Genomic DNA, 16,606 nt, shown 5'->3' with positions numbered 1-16,606 from the left:
AATAGAAATGACCGTACTTTCCCACTTCTTCAAACTGTTATTAGTAACGATAATCACATCTGTAATCCACTGAAGAAAATTTACATTATCCTAAAGTAGTTGCACCTGGAATACCTGGCCAAATCCAGGTCTCCTTGTTGCTAAGAAGAGACTGAATTATTGTAAAAACAATAAGAAATAGAAGATTAGACAGTCTGTCCTCTGAAGGGTAAATCTAAGGGGGAAATCATGATGAAAACATGCAAAACCTGAAACAGCAGAACTTTGTGCTCAAAGTTTTTAAATTAATAATATCAATGAGATAAAATTAGGAAAGAAAAAAAGAAGGTGAACATTGGTTTTAGTATATTTGAACAAAATAAATCCTTGTTATCATTCTTATGATGAATAAAGGAAAGTTACAATATATAAAAATTGTATGACTACATGTCCATGAAGTATACCACAGGGAATATCATTCTAAGGAATCCTAATTTTTTTTTTTTTTAATTAAGTAAATTTTGTACTGAACATCTATCACATCTGCTTCTGTTCCAATCTGTGTTTTCAGTATGTAACCCATTTGAACTAATGATAAGTTAAGCTACTTACTGAGATGTCAGTTTATTAAAACAAAAACAATCAAACCAACCAAAACAACAACAAAACCAAAACAAATTATAATCCACACAAACTGTAAATGCAAAAGACTTACACTTGAAGCACAGTTTTAGGGTCACCCACTTCTCCTCCATCACCAATTGTCAGTGTGTCATAGCCAATCTCCAGATCAAATTCTTCAAAATTTATCTGAATAACCTAGGAAATAAAATAAGTAAATACACTTTAGAAATAAAAAATGTACATGAGAGATGAGTCTGTAAGTAAGCTTTCAGCAGTGTAAATACAGGAGATTTTCCAATTAATACTTGTAACTTTAGCATATTTTAAAATAAATTATTGTAATTAACCCAGAAGTTTTGGTTAATGAAACACAAATTTTAATAATTTTAAGGTATCATCACTCTGCTGACCTCCTCAAAGCACTGTCATTTCACTTATTTATTTGTTCTGGATAATCACATTACTTTTTGAGTAAGATATACTCAAAGGGCAACATAACTAATTGCACTTTGTGCAATACAGTTGTCTTAAAATAAGAAATTAATAGTTGTATTTCACTGAGTAAATGCAGTGAAGGCAAAGAACATAATTTACTCCTGACATCTATAATGTGAATCAAGTAGGATAAAGCTGGATCAGAGGTAAGAGTGATTTTCTTATTTCATGAACCTGAGTAAAATGCAGCTATCAGAAGCTTGGACATTTTTTATATCCCATAATTTAAACTGCAGTATGCATATTTAATGCTGAAGATAAAGGTTACAGCTCCATTTTAAGAATACAATGAATTTTGCACTTAGAGAAAAACTCAACCATATAATTAGAAAAAAGTATACTGTTTCTACTCAGGTATTAACCACGCTATCTCTGTCTATTTAAAATAATAGAAGTTCCTCAAATTTTCATATAGATAAAAATGACAGAATACTTACTTCTGTGTAGGAATTTTTAATACTTATATCTGTAATAAATGGTCTTTAATTATTGTTAAAACTGAGAGCTGAGAGTATTTGTGTTTAAAGCTGTGGATGCCATTCTGATGGATTAATATCCCTTGAAAGCCCATATTACTTTGCTACACTGGGGTTCTAGTAATTGTCTGAAGGACACATTTCTACAGACAAAAGCCAGTGCTGGCAAGCTGGAAAAACTGATGTAGTTCTGAGGATTGTATTTTTTTTCCAAAAGGAGAAACACTTAAACACTTTTCTTTACAGGTGTAAATGAGAACATAAGTACACTGAGGAACAGCCGCTTTGGCATATTCACAGAAAAAAGTGTGTGTGTGTGTCCGTGTGTGTATGCGTTACACCCCAGGGAATACAGTCAAGTACAGAGAGTTAAAAAGGCCCAGATGGAGAGGACATGGAAAATTGTGCAGGCAAGTATCTGATTAGCTCTAATTGTCTGAATAAAGCAGACAAAACCACACATAAATCTTCTTAATCTTCTTAGTGTAAGAAAATATTCTAGATGCTTTGTGTTGTTCTAACTACAAAATTTGTAAGCCTAAAAATAAGAATTTAAACTGAATTCCTTAACTAGATTTAAGGTTGACACATATTTCATTCACTATTGATAAAATAAAATTTAAAAGAAGAAAAAAAGAAAAAAAACCACAAATAAGAAAGAAAAAATAACAGAAAAGAAAAGCATCTTCATTTTTGGTCCACATTTATATTATGTGCAATTAGATGTGCAGTTATATCAGAACATGGTAAAGCTCCACAATAAAACATGGAAGTTTCTAAGCAAAGAATATTAGTATTGAATTCAAGTTGAAAGTATATTTCACTTATTAACAGAAACACATTTTGCAATAATATCAATATTTAAGCACTACAGCGTAAGAAACTTCAACTTATATTCATAATATCATGAAATCCAAGTGCTAAGAAAACTTGTATAATTACTTCATCCATCTAAATCCTAATCTTGTTTTCCATTAAATACAAGGAGAAATTTAATCTGATATCCTGTATTTCTTGGTAAGTGTAACAGTAAACATACTTTAATTACTATCCTTCCAGATATTTCATATTAATGAAAAACTACAAAATCGATAAAAAGCATTCATCTTTTTTGTAGTTGAAATACTGGTCTTTATAAGCAGTGTCAGAGAGCTAAAACAGCTTTTCTTTGGCACAGCCAAGAATAGCTCATGGTACATGTGTTTCATTGGAGAGGAGGGGAGGACAGAGGTTAAAGAAAATGTAAGCACCAAGTGTTTCAAAATACTTTATCTTTTTTTTCAATTAGGGCTGACCAGAAAAAAACAAAACAAAACAAAACAAAACAAAACAAAACAATTCTATTTGTATGATTAAGGTTCAAAATATTTCCTTCATTTCACTGATTTCACTGGAGAAATGTAAGTTTTTTCAATATTTGTTAACTCAGTTAAAAATATCTCACTCCTTAGGGAATACTGTGGAACACATGCAAAAAAGCAACCCTAAGTTTGCTTTTATTGTTCAAATCATAGGCTTAAGCTTATATCTTTCCACTAATCTGTGGTGAATCACCTAATTTTTGATGCTCAGTTTTATCCTAGAAGACTATTGGCTGTTCTGATGTAATGTCTCACAGTTCTGCAATCTGACAATCTGAAATTATTTTCTAAGAAAGCTTTTATAATTTTAATAAAATAGATGTACATCAAAAAAAAGTTTTGCTGCACTAAAATGCATGTTTTATTAAAAATTTCTGGCCCACTGTCTTTGTAACTCACCTAAAATTGTGATATTGGATAGGAATGACTTTGTAAAGTGCATAGATTTGTCTACATCTGTCTTGTATCATAATCTGTGAAACAGTCACATTTTTACCATAAGTAATAGCAATGAAGTCATTAATAACTTTCAAAGTTTAGGAATATATTAAAAATTAAAATATTATATTATAGTAAGTGGCTCTAAAAATTTGGAATTTTAACATGTGAAAATCTTATTCTTGCAGTTGTTATTACTATGATTTCTTCTTAAAAGTTTCTGGATCGACTGAAAATTAGAAAATACTGCAACTTTGTACAAAACTGCCAGTAGTAAAACAAAACCAGAAACAGTAACCATCAATAGGACCGTATTTTATCTATAGGAAAAAGTCAAATATTTTTGCTTGAGACAGTAAATTATTTTGCATATCATGCATACCTCTGCTGGAAGAGGGTTAGAAATGGCTACCAAAACTACTCCAGACACGTTATAGTACAAATGAAATATTTCATAACTCCAGATCATTAAAGGGTAAGCAAGCAACTCCATTTAACCTACTAATCTATTTCAACATATCTATTTCTATTTTCAACATATCTATTTCTATTTTAACATACCACATCTGACCTGATTTACAGTACAAACTTTGGGTTTAGCAGAGTAAATTTGCCATTCATTTGCCAAATATGTTTGTTGATTGACACTTGGAGACATTACATTTTAAGGGAATTTGCACAAATAGAGCAAGAGTAACATACAGCAACAGCAGAGCTGTCAATATCCAACACGCAAGAGGCATATACTCATAAACTACAAATGTAAGGCACAAGCATTTGTCTGTTGTAACTGTGAAAAACAACTGTGTGTATATATATATTAAAAAAAAAAAAAAAATCGTCCTCTGCTCTTTATCTTTGACGTGTGAAGTACACAATGTACAATAAAAAATATACTTGAAATCTTTGCAAATATGCCTGAATGGCAAGAAAATGAGTATTATACTCTTAGTGATAAGATACATTTTCAGATTTTTTGTTTTACAATGTTAGATTTAGTTTGAACAGATCCAAAGATGGCTTGATTTGTCAGTGCTCATTATCTTGATTATTCCTTTTAGAATACTAAAACAGTATTTTGATTGTATCAGCATTTAAAGTTGAGCATGCTGGAACCTTTCAAAACAAAAACTGAGACTTAGGTAAGATGAGTAAACTTATAATTTTATTATAAACCTGCCCAAAATCCAGCTTTTACCAGTCATCTCACATTTTGTCTTGTTTGTTTTTTTTTTTTCTGAAAAAGTTGTAAATGGCAAACCAAAGGCAGGTGGCATCCTTGAATCAGTTTAACAGTAAAGTAAAACCTCAAGGTGATTCTACATTTTAGCTGCTACTGTAAGAATAAACACTTCAGGGAAAATTGTGTTGATTTGTTACTATGTTCTATATATTTTTGAATCAGATTACCATTACTAAACTGTGATGTTGTTCTGGTTAGTAGATGCATAGTAATCAGAAGCACAAGGACAGGTATTCTTGATCTATAAATTCAAGTAAAGTCCTTTTTTCCAGTTTTCCAGGACAAGATATGAGCATCATCAGTATAAATTGGATTTGATCCATTGTTTTTATTGACCCATATCAACAGTGACCATGTTTAAAATGTATTTATGTATTTGTTGTATTTATGCCCCACCCCACAATCTCATTTAAAACTGAATAAAAATAAAAACAAAAGAAAAATGCAGAGGGACCACAAAATATTTTCAAATGGTCAGATATACTTTCAGGGAACAATACTACGGACAAATATATTTCACCAGTTATTTGCCTGAACTACAACATTCTGGATAGTGGGATAACACCATCAAAAGTGGGTTCTGGAAGGTAGGCACAAGAAAGATGCAGAATTCCAGCTGAGACAGTTTACCACCATACTCATGATCTATCATTTCACAAATTACAAGTCAACTAATGATATCAGATATGTGTTTGTATAATCCCAGAGCTGAGAATAATATCTTTACTCAAAATCAAGCAAAATAATAATTGCTAATCTTTTTCACAAAGAGCTATGCAGTAGTCCTTGATATTTTGTACTTTTATAGTAGCTTTTGTGAGGTATCCAGCAGGTAGCAGACTACCAATGAACTGTTTTTTTCAGAGGATATTATTAAACATGTCTCTAGACACTACTGTTAGGAAAAAGGAATCTTTCTTTTCTTCTTCCTCCATAGACACATATAAATATAAACAACCAATTTATTTAAAATAAAATACGTTGAGTTATGCACTCAATAAAATATGTTGAGTTAAGCAGTGTTCCAGGTAAAGTACTCAACTTTTTAAAATTTCAAAACATACAAAGCAGAATTGTAACAGAAATTAGTATATGTGCTTCAGAACTGCTTCTAAAGGGGAAGCATAATGGTTTAAAGTTGTATGCATTTCCACATGTGCATCTGTTGTCCTAAAGCTTCCAATGCAAATGTACTTCTAAAAATATTTTTGGAGGTATAGTAATGTTTTCACTCCATAAAATTTGACATTTTACCAGTAAAATAATAATGAAGAAGTTTATAAAGCTATTATGAATCTTTTATCCTCAGAAGAGTACTTAAAAATAAGCTAAGATATAGCTTAAGTGAGCTATATCTTAGATAATATTAATAGTAAGGAACAAATTTGAATTAAAACATGTAGCAAAAATACAATATTATTACATATTATTTTGCTGCACATTGCATATAATCCAATGATTCAAAATATCCAAGAACTGCTAGCAGCTGTGTAGCATAACAATAGTTTAATTGGCTCTCTGGTAGCCACCTATTGCAGGAACAAAACACAACCCAAAAAGAAAGAGTCTAAATATTAAGCAATTCTGTGCTTTCAAATTAGATTTAATTTAATCATTGAGTATCAGAGAGGATGATAAAAGGGATAGAGGGACAAGAAAAGGAGAGAGAAAACTTGGAGATTTATAGAACATTGTAGAAAAAAGCAGGTGACACACAAAGCCATAAGATAATTTGAAGACATAAATGCTCACCAACTGAACTGGAAAGCTACTTGTATATTGTTCAGTCCATTTGTTGTCAATAGGCTTAATCATACTTAACTGTAGACATCTACAGTGCAAACATTTATATTTTATGTAGGCTTCATCATAACCAGTTAAAAATATGTCTAGAGTGTAATCTATTTCATCAAAAGGTGGATAACACACACTAGATCAACCACACCTTAATAGTTCCTATTTACCTTTCTTGACTATGAAGCGAGACTAGGTATTTGCATATGGATATCTTCACTTTGGACATCTAAAATGGAATTCACTCACATGAATGATTTAAGTATTACCCTCTGAGATACTGTAAAGCAGGCAAAATATCCACACAAACCAGATACAGGGTCTTCAAGAGAATCGTGTTCATTTGTGAAGGCAGATGAAAATCAGGTGGGGTTATCCTGGAGTATTATATGTCAGTTGTTGCCGGTAATCTCAGTCCTACAGATAGCAGATGAATTCTGCTTTGCACAGTCATTTGTAAACATGACATAATTTCTTTCATGCAGTTCTTTAAAAGGGGTTTTTTGTTTTGTTCTGGTTTGGTTTTATTTAACTCCAATACTAATGCTAAATGTCACTTACATTTCCTTGGAGGCTAATACTGCAATCAGTTATTTATAAAGGTCATTTAAAATTACTTACTTTGGGATGAAAATAATTGAAAGCAAATGTATAGTCCTTACCTGTCTTGAGAACAAATACTATTTGAAAGTCTTAAAATAGAAGGACAGCTCATTAAAAGAAGAGCATGAAGAGATTGTATTTTTTTTTCATGCTATAGTTTTCTGTTTGCATAAAACTATGTATTGTATTGTAGTGGCTTGTATTCACAAAAAGAGTTTCCAAGACTGATTAATCAGAGGTATACAATCTCAACATTTAATCAACTTATGCAGACTCAATAAAAAGAAGCATTCTACAAAAAAAAAAGTTAACTTATAAATAAGGCCTCTACAAAGATAAAAAAACTAATTTTAATTACACAATTTAATTGAACTATCAATATAGTATCCACAAAGGGAAATAAAAGAGTGTAACTAAATCATTAAGCAAACACATTGCCTTTTACTTAAGTCAGTACGTTTATCATGTTCCCAATACAAATTATCATACAACTTTATATTTTATATTTATATTTTCTATTTTCTCACATCAAATTTATTAACCCTTGCAAGTGTTGTCTCATTATACTTCTAAAAGTTGCTAGTGGTTGTATGTAAAATTAATTTCACTCATTTTTATTAAGTTATTAGAAAAGAAGTTGAAGTTTTTGATCTAGACATTGAAGGAAATGACCCATATAACAACTAACATCATATGGGAATGGCATTTGTACCTAGAAGATAACAGAAGACAGAAAGATTTGACTTGGAAATTCTGGTCACTTCTTTGGTGCCAGAACTTCTATCATTGCTCTGCAAAGAACTCTATTTCTGCAAACATAATTTTGCAAAAAAACACAGTATGAATGATCTGAACATATTAACAATTGCAAGGAATCCACCTCACTGAAACATATCCACAAGATATCTACTTTCATCAATTTTCACTGTTAACTCTAGAAAAAAGAAACAAACAAACAAACAAACAAAAAAACCCTATAGACTGCTGATAATGCCATGTCCACCTTTTTCTTATCAATCAAAAGAAATTCTCTGGTAGAAGTGAAACTAAGCAAGGAGAAGAAAACGCATTCCGTCTATATTTGTGTGTCCTCATATGTCCTCAGGATGGTTAATTGCCTTTGGGCTGAGGATGTCTGACTACTTCCCAGCAAGTAAATGATGTGCATTTATATCTGATGATATAAGCTAACGAAATGCTGCAGTCTGATTGATTGGCTTTGCCTCCATAATTTTCATAGAATCACAGGTCCCACCATCAAAATAATTGTGTTGTTCTGTATTTGATTCTAGAATAATAGGTTCAGTAGGAAAATATAATGAATCTATCATTTATTATTAGACTGAGGTATAATTTTATTTTAATTATTTATACTGAGGTATAAATTTATTTAACATTAATACTACCATGGAGCAGCTAGTCCTGGAAACTATTTCCAGGAACATTAAGGACAAGAAAATCACCAGGAGTTGTCAGCATGGCTTCACCAAAGGGAAGTCAAGCTTTACCAACTTTATGAAAGTTGGTAAAGTTGGTAACTTCTATGATAAAATGACTAACCTGGTACATGAGAGGAGAACAGTGAATATTGTCTACCTGGATTTCATGTAGGCCTTTGACATTATCTCCTGTAAGAGGCAAGTTGTTGATGTATGCACTGGGTGACCAGTAACATGGACTGAAAAATGGATGAAAGTCTGGGCCCAGAGGGTGATGATCACCAGCACAAATTCTAGTTGGAGACTAGTAACTAGTGGTGTATCCCAGTAGACAATACTGGGATCAGTCTTGGTTAATGTCTTCATTGGCGATCTGGATGATGGGCCAGAGTGCACCCTCAGTAAGTTTGCCACAACACCAAACCAAGAAAGTGGTTGATATGCCAGAGTCATGCTGCCATACAGAGGGACCTCAACAGACTGGAGAAGTGGACCAACAGCAACTTCATGAAGTTCAACCAGGGGAAGGGACAAGTCCAACCCTTGGAGAGGAACAACCCCAGGCACTTGTACATGCTTAGGACCACCCAGCTGGAAGCAGCTTTGCAGAAGTGTACCTGGGAGTCCCCTGGTGAACACCATGTTGAACATGAGCTAACAATATGCCCCTGCTGCAAAGAATGTGAATGTTATACTCAGCTGCATTAGAAAAAGTATTGCCATCAGGTTGAGGAATGTGACCCTTACCCTCTGATCAGCTGTGGTGAGACACATCTGGATGTAGTGTCCAGTACTTCCCAGTACAAAAGAGCTTCAGATATACTGGAGAGAGTCTAACAAACAGCCACAAAAGCAATTAAGGGACTCAAGCATCTCTCCTATGAGGAACGACTGAGAGAACTGGGACTATTCAGCCTAGAGAAGAGAATGTTCATGGGTAATCTTAGCAATGTATATAAATACCTGAAGAGAGGGGGGCAAATAGGATGGAGCCAGGCTCTTTTCACTGATGGGTCAGGACCAGAGGTAATGTGCACAAACTGAAACACAAGAGGCTCTTCCTGAACATCAGCAAACAGTTTTTTACTGTGAGGGTGACTGAGCACCAGCACAAGTTACCCAGAGAGGTTGTGGAGTCTCCCTCCTTGGAGTAGTTAAAAACTCGTCTGGTCATGGTCCTGGGCAACCATCTCTATGTGGTGTTGTTTGATCAGGGGGTTTGGACAAGAAGTCCCATTCCAACCTCCACCATTCTGTGATTCTGTGAAAACTGAATCAACTAAAAATTAGACATCTTCTAAAATGTGGTCATTTACTACCTCTGGAGCCAGTGCTTTTGTACAAATAAGCTATTTGGAGATAAATTAATCTTACCTATTTTGGATATTCCTCTTACAATAAATAATTAATAAGGACATTAGGATTTTTACCTCTAGTGAAACTAATGTCTCTTCATTAACTGGAGAGACAGTTTAAAATAAAAACGTCTACCAACTATGGCAATTAGCCTTCTGTTGACTAAAGTTAGATGACAATGATCTACATAAAGTCTTTCTCTTCCATAAAATTATCTCTCCATATCTCCTTTACTGCAGTTGTTAAAAATACAGGGATAACTATATTGGGAATAACATGCTAATTATTCCCTATCACATCTAGCTGAACACAACAGCCTGCCTGGAAAGCATTTGATATAGTAGCATGAGGAATGAATGAAAGGATTTTAGAGAAAGGTGAGAGAAGATGCTATTGATTACAACTTATGGGGTATAAAAACACATGGCTATGTGGTTAAAAACAATTTTATATCCATATTAGGAAGGTGAACATAGCTAACCTAGGATCATATTTGTTTATTTAGGCTGACAAAATTCCGAATAGCAACAAGGTCAGCTGTAAACAAAAAAGGCAAAACAGTTTTGGAATATCTGTAAATATTAAATAAAAAGTTGTATACCAGAGAGCAAAATGCTAATAAATTGAAGTTTACCAAAGTCAATAAAGCTGGCTTAGTCTGTGCTTTGGTGGTGGTTGGTTTTGGTTTGGTTTTGTGTGTTTGTTTATTTCTTTCTTTTTTTTTTTTTGTTATGGACTGAGTGCAACCCCCATACCCTGTCCTACCCATACTGCCTGGGGAAGGAGACAGAGAAGTTGAGACCAAAGTTGTGCCTGGGAAGAAAGGAGGGGTGGCGGGAAGGTGTTGGTTTAAATTTGTCCTTACTTCTCATTATCTTACTTTGATTGGCAATAAATTAATTGAATTTCCCCAAGTCAACTCTGTTTTGCAAATGACAGTAACTAGTGACTGATCTTCCTGTCCTTATCCCAACTCAGGAGATTTTTAATTGCCTTTTTTTCCCCCTGTCTTGTTGAGGAGGAGGAGTGAAAGAGAAGCCAGGTGGGCACCTGTTAGCCATTCAAGGTTAACCCACCATAGAATGGTACCATGAATTTTTAGAGGAGTCACTTCATACAAAACAAACAACCAACCATTTTCCAGTCAAATATCAGAAAAAGGTATACACTGAGCAGAAAAATTTACTATAAAGATGACTCGCAAAAGCAACGAAGTGAACTCAACTGTGGAGGAAAGTGACAAGTCTCTGTGCAAAAAATTCATCAAACAAAAAAGACTGAAAGTCAGTCACTGAGGGAAGCTGCTCTGAAGCCTGCCTGCCTGATTCGCAGTGGAGTGGCAGCTATTTGTGCACAGTTGGTTTTCCTGAGGCAGGGAAATGTGAGGGCAGCAGAGAGACACACCAGGAGCTGGCAGCTCTAGCAGGAGATGCTGAAAAGACCTAGGCATTGCCAGAGCAACAGTGACCACCTCCATGCCTATAAATGTCTGGGGAGCATTGGTGACTGGGAGTGCTGCTAACAGAGCTGGTAAACCCAGCATGGCGCCTCAGCCAGGGTGTGGCACTTCATCCTGGATGTGGCACAGCATTTCGTACAGGAGGACGCGCAGGGAGAGCATTTCTTCGAGGATGGGCATTCCACTGGGTGAGTGGCAGACCTGAAGTACACAGGACGCAACACTGTCCTGCAGCCATCTGCACAGGTCAAGGACACTCATCCTACCTGACCCTCAAGGTAGAGTGGTGGGCACCCCTTTTAGAATAAAGCTTGCAGCTCTGTCTGGAGGGTCTGCACCATCTATCCCAGTGGTGGCCAATGTCTCCATGCAGATGGAGCTGCTGAATGTAGAAGCTGTCTGCAGTGCAGACCTTTCTCCTGGGACAGGGACAGGCGGTAGACCTGCCTTCAAAAGATGTACCCAGGAGCAGGAGCTCCTGCACCAGGTGGCTGAGCTGCAGGATGTGATGAGGAGGCTGTGTAACATTAGGGAAGCTGAGAAGGAGTTCACAGAATCGCAGAATGTTAGGGTTTGGAAGGGACATCAAAAGATCATCTAGTCCAGTCCCCCTGCTGGAGCAGGGACACCTAGATGAGGTTACATGGGAAGGCGTGCAGGTGGGTTTTAAATGTCTCCAGAGAAGGAGACTCCACAATCTCCCTGGGCAGCCTGCTCCAGTGCTCCGTCACCCTCACCATGAAGAAGTTTCTTTTCATATTTAAGTGGAACCTCCTGTGTTCCAGTTTGAACCCATTGCCCCTTGTCCTATCATTGGTTGTCACCAAGAAGAGCTTGGCTCCATTCCATCCTCGTGACACTCACCCTTTACACATTTATAAACTTTAATTAGGTCATCCCTCAGTCTCCTCTTCTCCAAGGTAAAGAGAATCAACCCCCTCAGCCTTTTCTCATAAGGGAGATGTTCCACTCCTTTAATCATCTTCATGGCTCTGTGCTGGACTCTCTCCAGCAGTTCCCTGTCCTTGAACTGAGGGGCCCAAAACCGGACACAATATTACAGATGCGGTCTCACCAGGGTAGAGTGAAGGGGGAGGAGAACCTCTCTCGACCTACTAACCACAACTCTTCTAATACTTCCCAGAATGCCATTGGCCTTCTTGGCCACAAGGACACAGTGCTGGCTCATGGTCATCCCGGTGTCCACGGGGACCCCCAGGTCCCTTTCCCGTACACTGTCATTCCCAAACTTATATTGGTACCTGGAGTTATTCTTGCTCATATGCAAGGCTCTACACTTGCCCTTGTTATATTTTGTTAAATTGTTCCTTGCCCAACTGTCCAGCCTGTCCAGGTCACGCTGGATGGCAGCACAGCCTTCTGGCATGTCAGCCAATCCTCCCAGTTTGGTGTCATCAGCAAACTTACTGACAGTGTACTCTACTCCCTCATTGATGAATATATTGAATATTATTGGTCCCAGTTCCAGCCCTTGAGGGACTTCACTAGATACAGGCCTCCAACTAGATTCTGTCCCATTGACCACAACTCTCTGGCTTCTTTTCTTCAGCCAATTCACAGTCCACCTCACTACCTGATATTCCAGAACACATTTCCTCAGTTTAGCTGTGAGGATGCTGTGGGAGACGGTGTCAAATGTTTTACTGAAATCAAGATAGACCACATCCACTGCTTTGCCATTATCTATCTACCTGGTCATGTCTTCATAAAAGGCTATGAGGTTGGTTAAGCATGATTTCCCCTTGGTGAAGCCATGTTGACTGCCTGTAATGACCCTCTTATCCTTGATATGCCTTGAGACAGTGTCAAGGATAAGTTGTTCTATCACCTTTTCAGGGATGGAGGTGAGGTTGATTGGTCTATAGTTACCCAGGTCCTCCTGCTTGCCCTTTTTGAAGACTGGAGTGACATTTGATTTCCTCCAGTCCTCAGGCACCTCTCCCATTTCCTGATTTAGCAAAGATGATGGAGAGTTGCCTAGCAATGACTTCAGGGAGTTCCCTCAGGACCCGTGGATGTTAGATACCTGGTTCCAAGCAGAGTCTGCAGTGGACCCATAGCCCACAGCCAAACAGCCAAAAATCCCCCCACCGGCACACACAGAAGGGAGGGGGGGCAATAATGGAGAAGAATGGAAGCTTGTAATGGCAAGGACCAGCAGGAAGAAGAGACTTCCCCCGACGTCTGAGGTGTCCTTGCAGAACCACTTCATCACTCTGCAGACTGAAGAGGAAAGACCTGTCACTCAGGAGAGATGCTGGAGCTAAGTAAGGCAGTCCAATCTGCTCCCTATATAACAACCAGCACAATTAAGAAAAGGTAAGGAATGACAGTAGTAGGTGACTCTCTTCTGAGAAGTACAGAGGCACTCATTTGTCAGTCTGGTGCACTCTCTAGAAAGGCATGCTGTTTACTGGGGGCTCACATCAGGGATGTCACTAAGAGACTACCAAGCTTTGTACAGTCCAGTGACTAGTAGCCACTGCTTTTATTTCACATGGGTAGCAGTGACACAGCCAGGAGTACTCTGAGGAATATTAAGGAGAATTACAGAGACCTGGGAGCAGCAGTAAGGGACTCTAGAGCTCAGGTAGTTTTTCCATCAGTCCTTTGGGTCACAGGGATGGTGGGGGGACAGTTCAATCTGGCAAATCAACAAACGGTTTCAGGACTGGTGCCACAAACAGACATTTGGCTACTTAGACTGGTCTGCTACAGGCCACCTAACCAGAAAATCTCTATAGACAGATAGGAGCAGCCTCATGCTCATGAGTCCTGGTCCCCATGGAGCACTTCAACTTCCCCAATATCTGTTGGAAGGACAGCACAGCAGGGCATAGGCAATCCAGGAGGTTCCTGGAATGCATTGGTGATAACTTCCTTCTCCAAGTGTTAGACAAACCAACGAGGAGAGGTGCTATGCTGGACCTTGTTTTCACCAACAAAGAGGAGCTGATGGGGCAGCCTTGGGCTGCAGTGACCATGAAATGGTGGAGTTCAAGATCCTTAGAGCAGCAAGGAGGGCACACAGCAAGCTCACTACCCTAGGTTTCAGGAGAGCAGACTTTGGCCTCTTCAGGGATCTGCTTGGTAGAGTACCATGGCATAAAGACCAGGAAGGCAGAGGGGCCCAAGAAAGATGGTTAATATTCAAGATCACTTCCTCCAAGCTCAGGAGTAATGCATCCAAAAATAAGAGCAAGTCAGGAAAAATGTGAAGAGGCCTGCATGGATGAACAAGGAGCTCCTGGATAAACCCAAATACAGAAAGGAAACCTACAGAAGGCTTAAGCAAGGACAGGTAGCCTGGGAGGAATAAAAAAAAATTGTATGAGCAGCCAGGGATCAGGTTAGGAAGACTAAACCTCTGATAGAATTAGAACTGACCAGGGACATCAAGGGCAACAACAAAAGCTTCTACAGGTACATCTATGATAAAAAGGAGACTATGAAAATTGTGGGCCCTCTCTGGAAGGAAATGGGAGACCTAGTCACCTGGAATATGGAGAAGGCTGGGGTACTCAGTGACTTTTTTGCCTTAGTGTTCACTGTCAAGTGCTCCAGCCACACTGCCCACGTCACAGAAGACAAACGCAGGGACTGGGAGGATAAAGAATGTCCCACTGTAGGAGAAGATCAGGTTTGAGAACTTCTAAGGAACCTGAAGATGGACAGGTGCATGGGACCTGATGAGATACATCTGTGGGTCCTGAAGAAACCAGTGGATAAAGTTGCTAAGCCGCTATCCATGATATTTTGAGAAGTCGTGGCAGTCCAGTGAAGTTTCCACTGACTGGCAAAGGGGAACAATAACCTCCATTTTAAAAAAACAAAAAAGGAAGACCAGGGAAATACAAGCCAGTCAATCTCACCTCTGAGCCTGGCAAGATCATGGAGCAGATCCTCATGGAAACTATGCTAAGGCACATAGAGAACAGAGATGCAATTTATGACAGCCAACATGGCTTCAATATGGCCAAATCATACCTGAAAAATTTGGTGGTATTCTGTGATGGGATTACAGCACTGGTGGATAAGAGAAGAGCAACTGATGTCATTTACCTGGACTTGTGCAAAACATTCAACACTGTCCCACACGACATCCCTGTCTCTAAATTGGAAAGACATGGACTTGATGGATGGACCACCTGGTGGACAAGGAATTGGCTGGATGGTTGGATGGTCACACTCAAAGAGTTATTCTCAATGGCTTGATGTCCAAGTAGAGACCTGTGCTGACTAGTGATCCTCAGGGCTCAGTACCAGGACAAGTGCTGTTTGATTTTTTTGTCAGTGATATGGACAGTGGGACTGAGTGCACTCTCAGCAGGTTTTCAGATGGCACCAAGCTGAGTGGTGTAGTTGATACTCTAGAGTGAAGGGATGCTGTCCAGAAGGACGCTGACAGGTGGGCCTATGCAAACCTCATGAAGTTATACTAGGACAATTTCAAGGTTTTGCACATGGGTCGGGGCAATCCCAAACACAAAGACATGGCAGAGAATGGATTAAAAGCAACCTTGAGGTTCCCCCTCTATTCCACTCACGATACACCATCTGCAGTACTGCATACAGCTCTGGGGCCCCCAACATAAGAAGGACATGGACCTGTTGGGGACAGTCCACAGAAGGTTCACCAAGATGATCAGAAGGGTGGAGCACCTATCCTATGAAGACAGACTGAGAGAGTTTGGCTTGTTCAGCCTGGAGAGGAGAAGGCTCTGAGAACACCATATAATAGCCTTCCAGTACCTAAAGGGAGTCTACAAGAAAGCTGGAGAGGGACTTTTTACAAGGGCACGTACTGATAGGGCAAGGGGTAATGGCTTTAAATTGAAAGAGGCTAGATTTAGATTAGATACAAGGAATAAATTCTTCATAATGAAGGTGGAGAGGCACTGGAAAAGGTTGCCCAGAGAAGCTGTGGAATCCCCATCCCTGGGAGTGTTCAAGGCCAGGCTGGATGGGGCTTTGAGCAACCTGGTCTAGCAGAAGGTGTCCCTGCTCATGGCAGAGTCAGAACTAGATGGTCTTTAAGGTCCCTTTCAACCCAAATGATTCTATGAGTCTACAAAATGAAGGAATTTCTCTGTGCAAGCACCGGAACCTTCCTATCAAAGTCTCTGGGTAATATGCATACATGTCTTTAAAAGTTCTGGCTTGGGTGTTGATATTCGTCATAAGTACAAAAAAGAACGTATGTTTGAATTCAAAGTGTCTGAGAGACATAACTTAGACCAATGTTAGGAACTTATAGAAAGACGAACAGAACTAAAACTCTTATGTGGTCTTTAGTTCTGTCTAAAGTTTTAATTAAA

At 38.1% G+C, this 16,606-nt stretch overlaps 1 protein-coding gene across 3 annotated transcripts in view; it reads right to left on the bottom strand.

Annotated features, from left to right (window-relative positions):
- CSMD3 (CUB and Sushi multiple domains 3) overlaps positions 1–16,606 on the bottom strand; it is a gene marked incomplete at its 5' end in the record, with an annotated part of 631,488 nt that overhangs the window by 322,288 nt on the left and 292,594 nt on the right. For all 3 annotated transcript variants that reach the window (XM_082045128.1, XM_082045129.1, XM_082045130.1), the window contains one exon: positions 695–798. In XM_082045128.1, coding sequence (XP_081901254.1) covers positions 695–798 — 104 coding nt within the window. The remainder of the gene's footprint in view (positions 1–694; positions 799–16,606) is intronic.

The sequence above is a fragment of the Streptopelia decaocto genome, assembly GCF_964273445.1.
Source record: "Streptopelia decaocto genome assembly, chromosome: 2".
Lineage (NCBI taxonomy): Eukaryota > Metazoa > Chordata > Aves > Columbiformes > Columbidae > Streptopelia > Streptopelia decaocto.
This window is presented reverse-complemented; position numbering and strand designations above follow the sequence as displayed.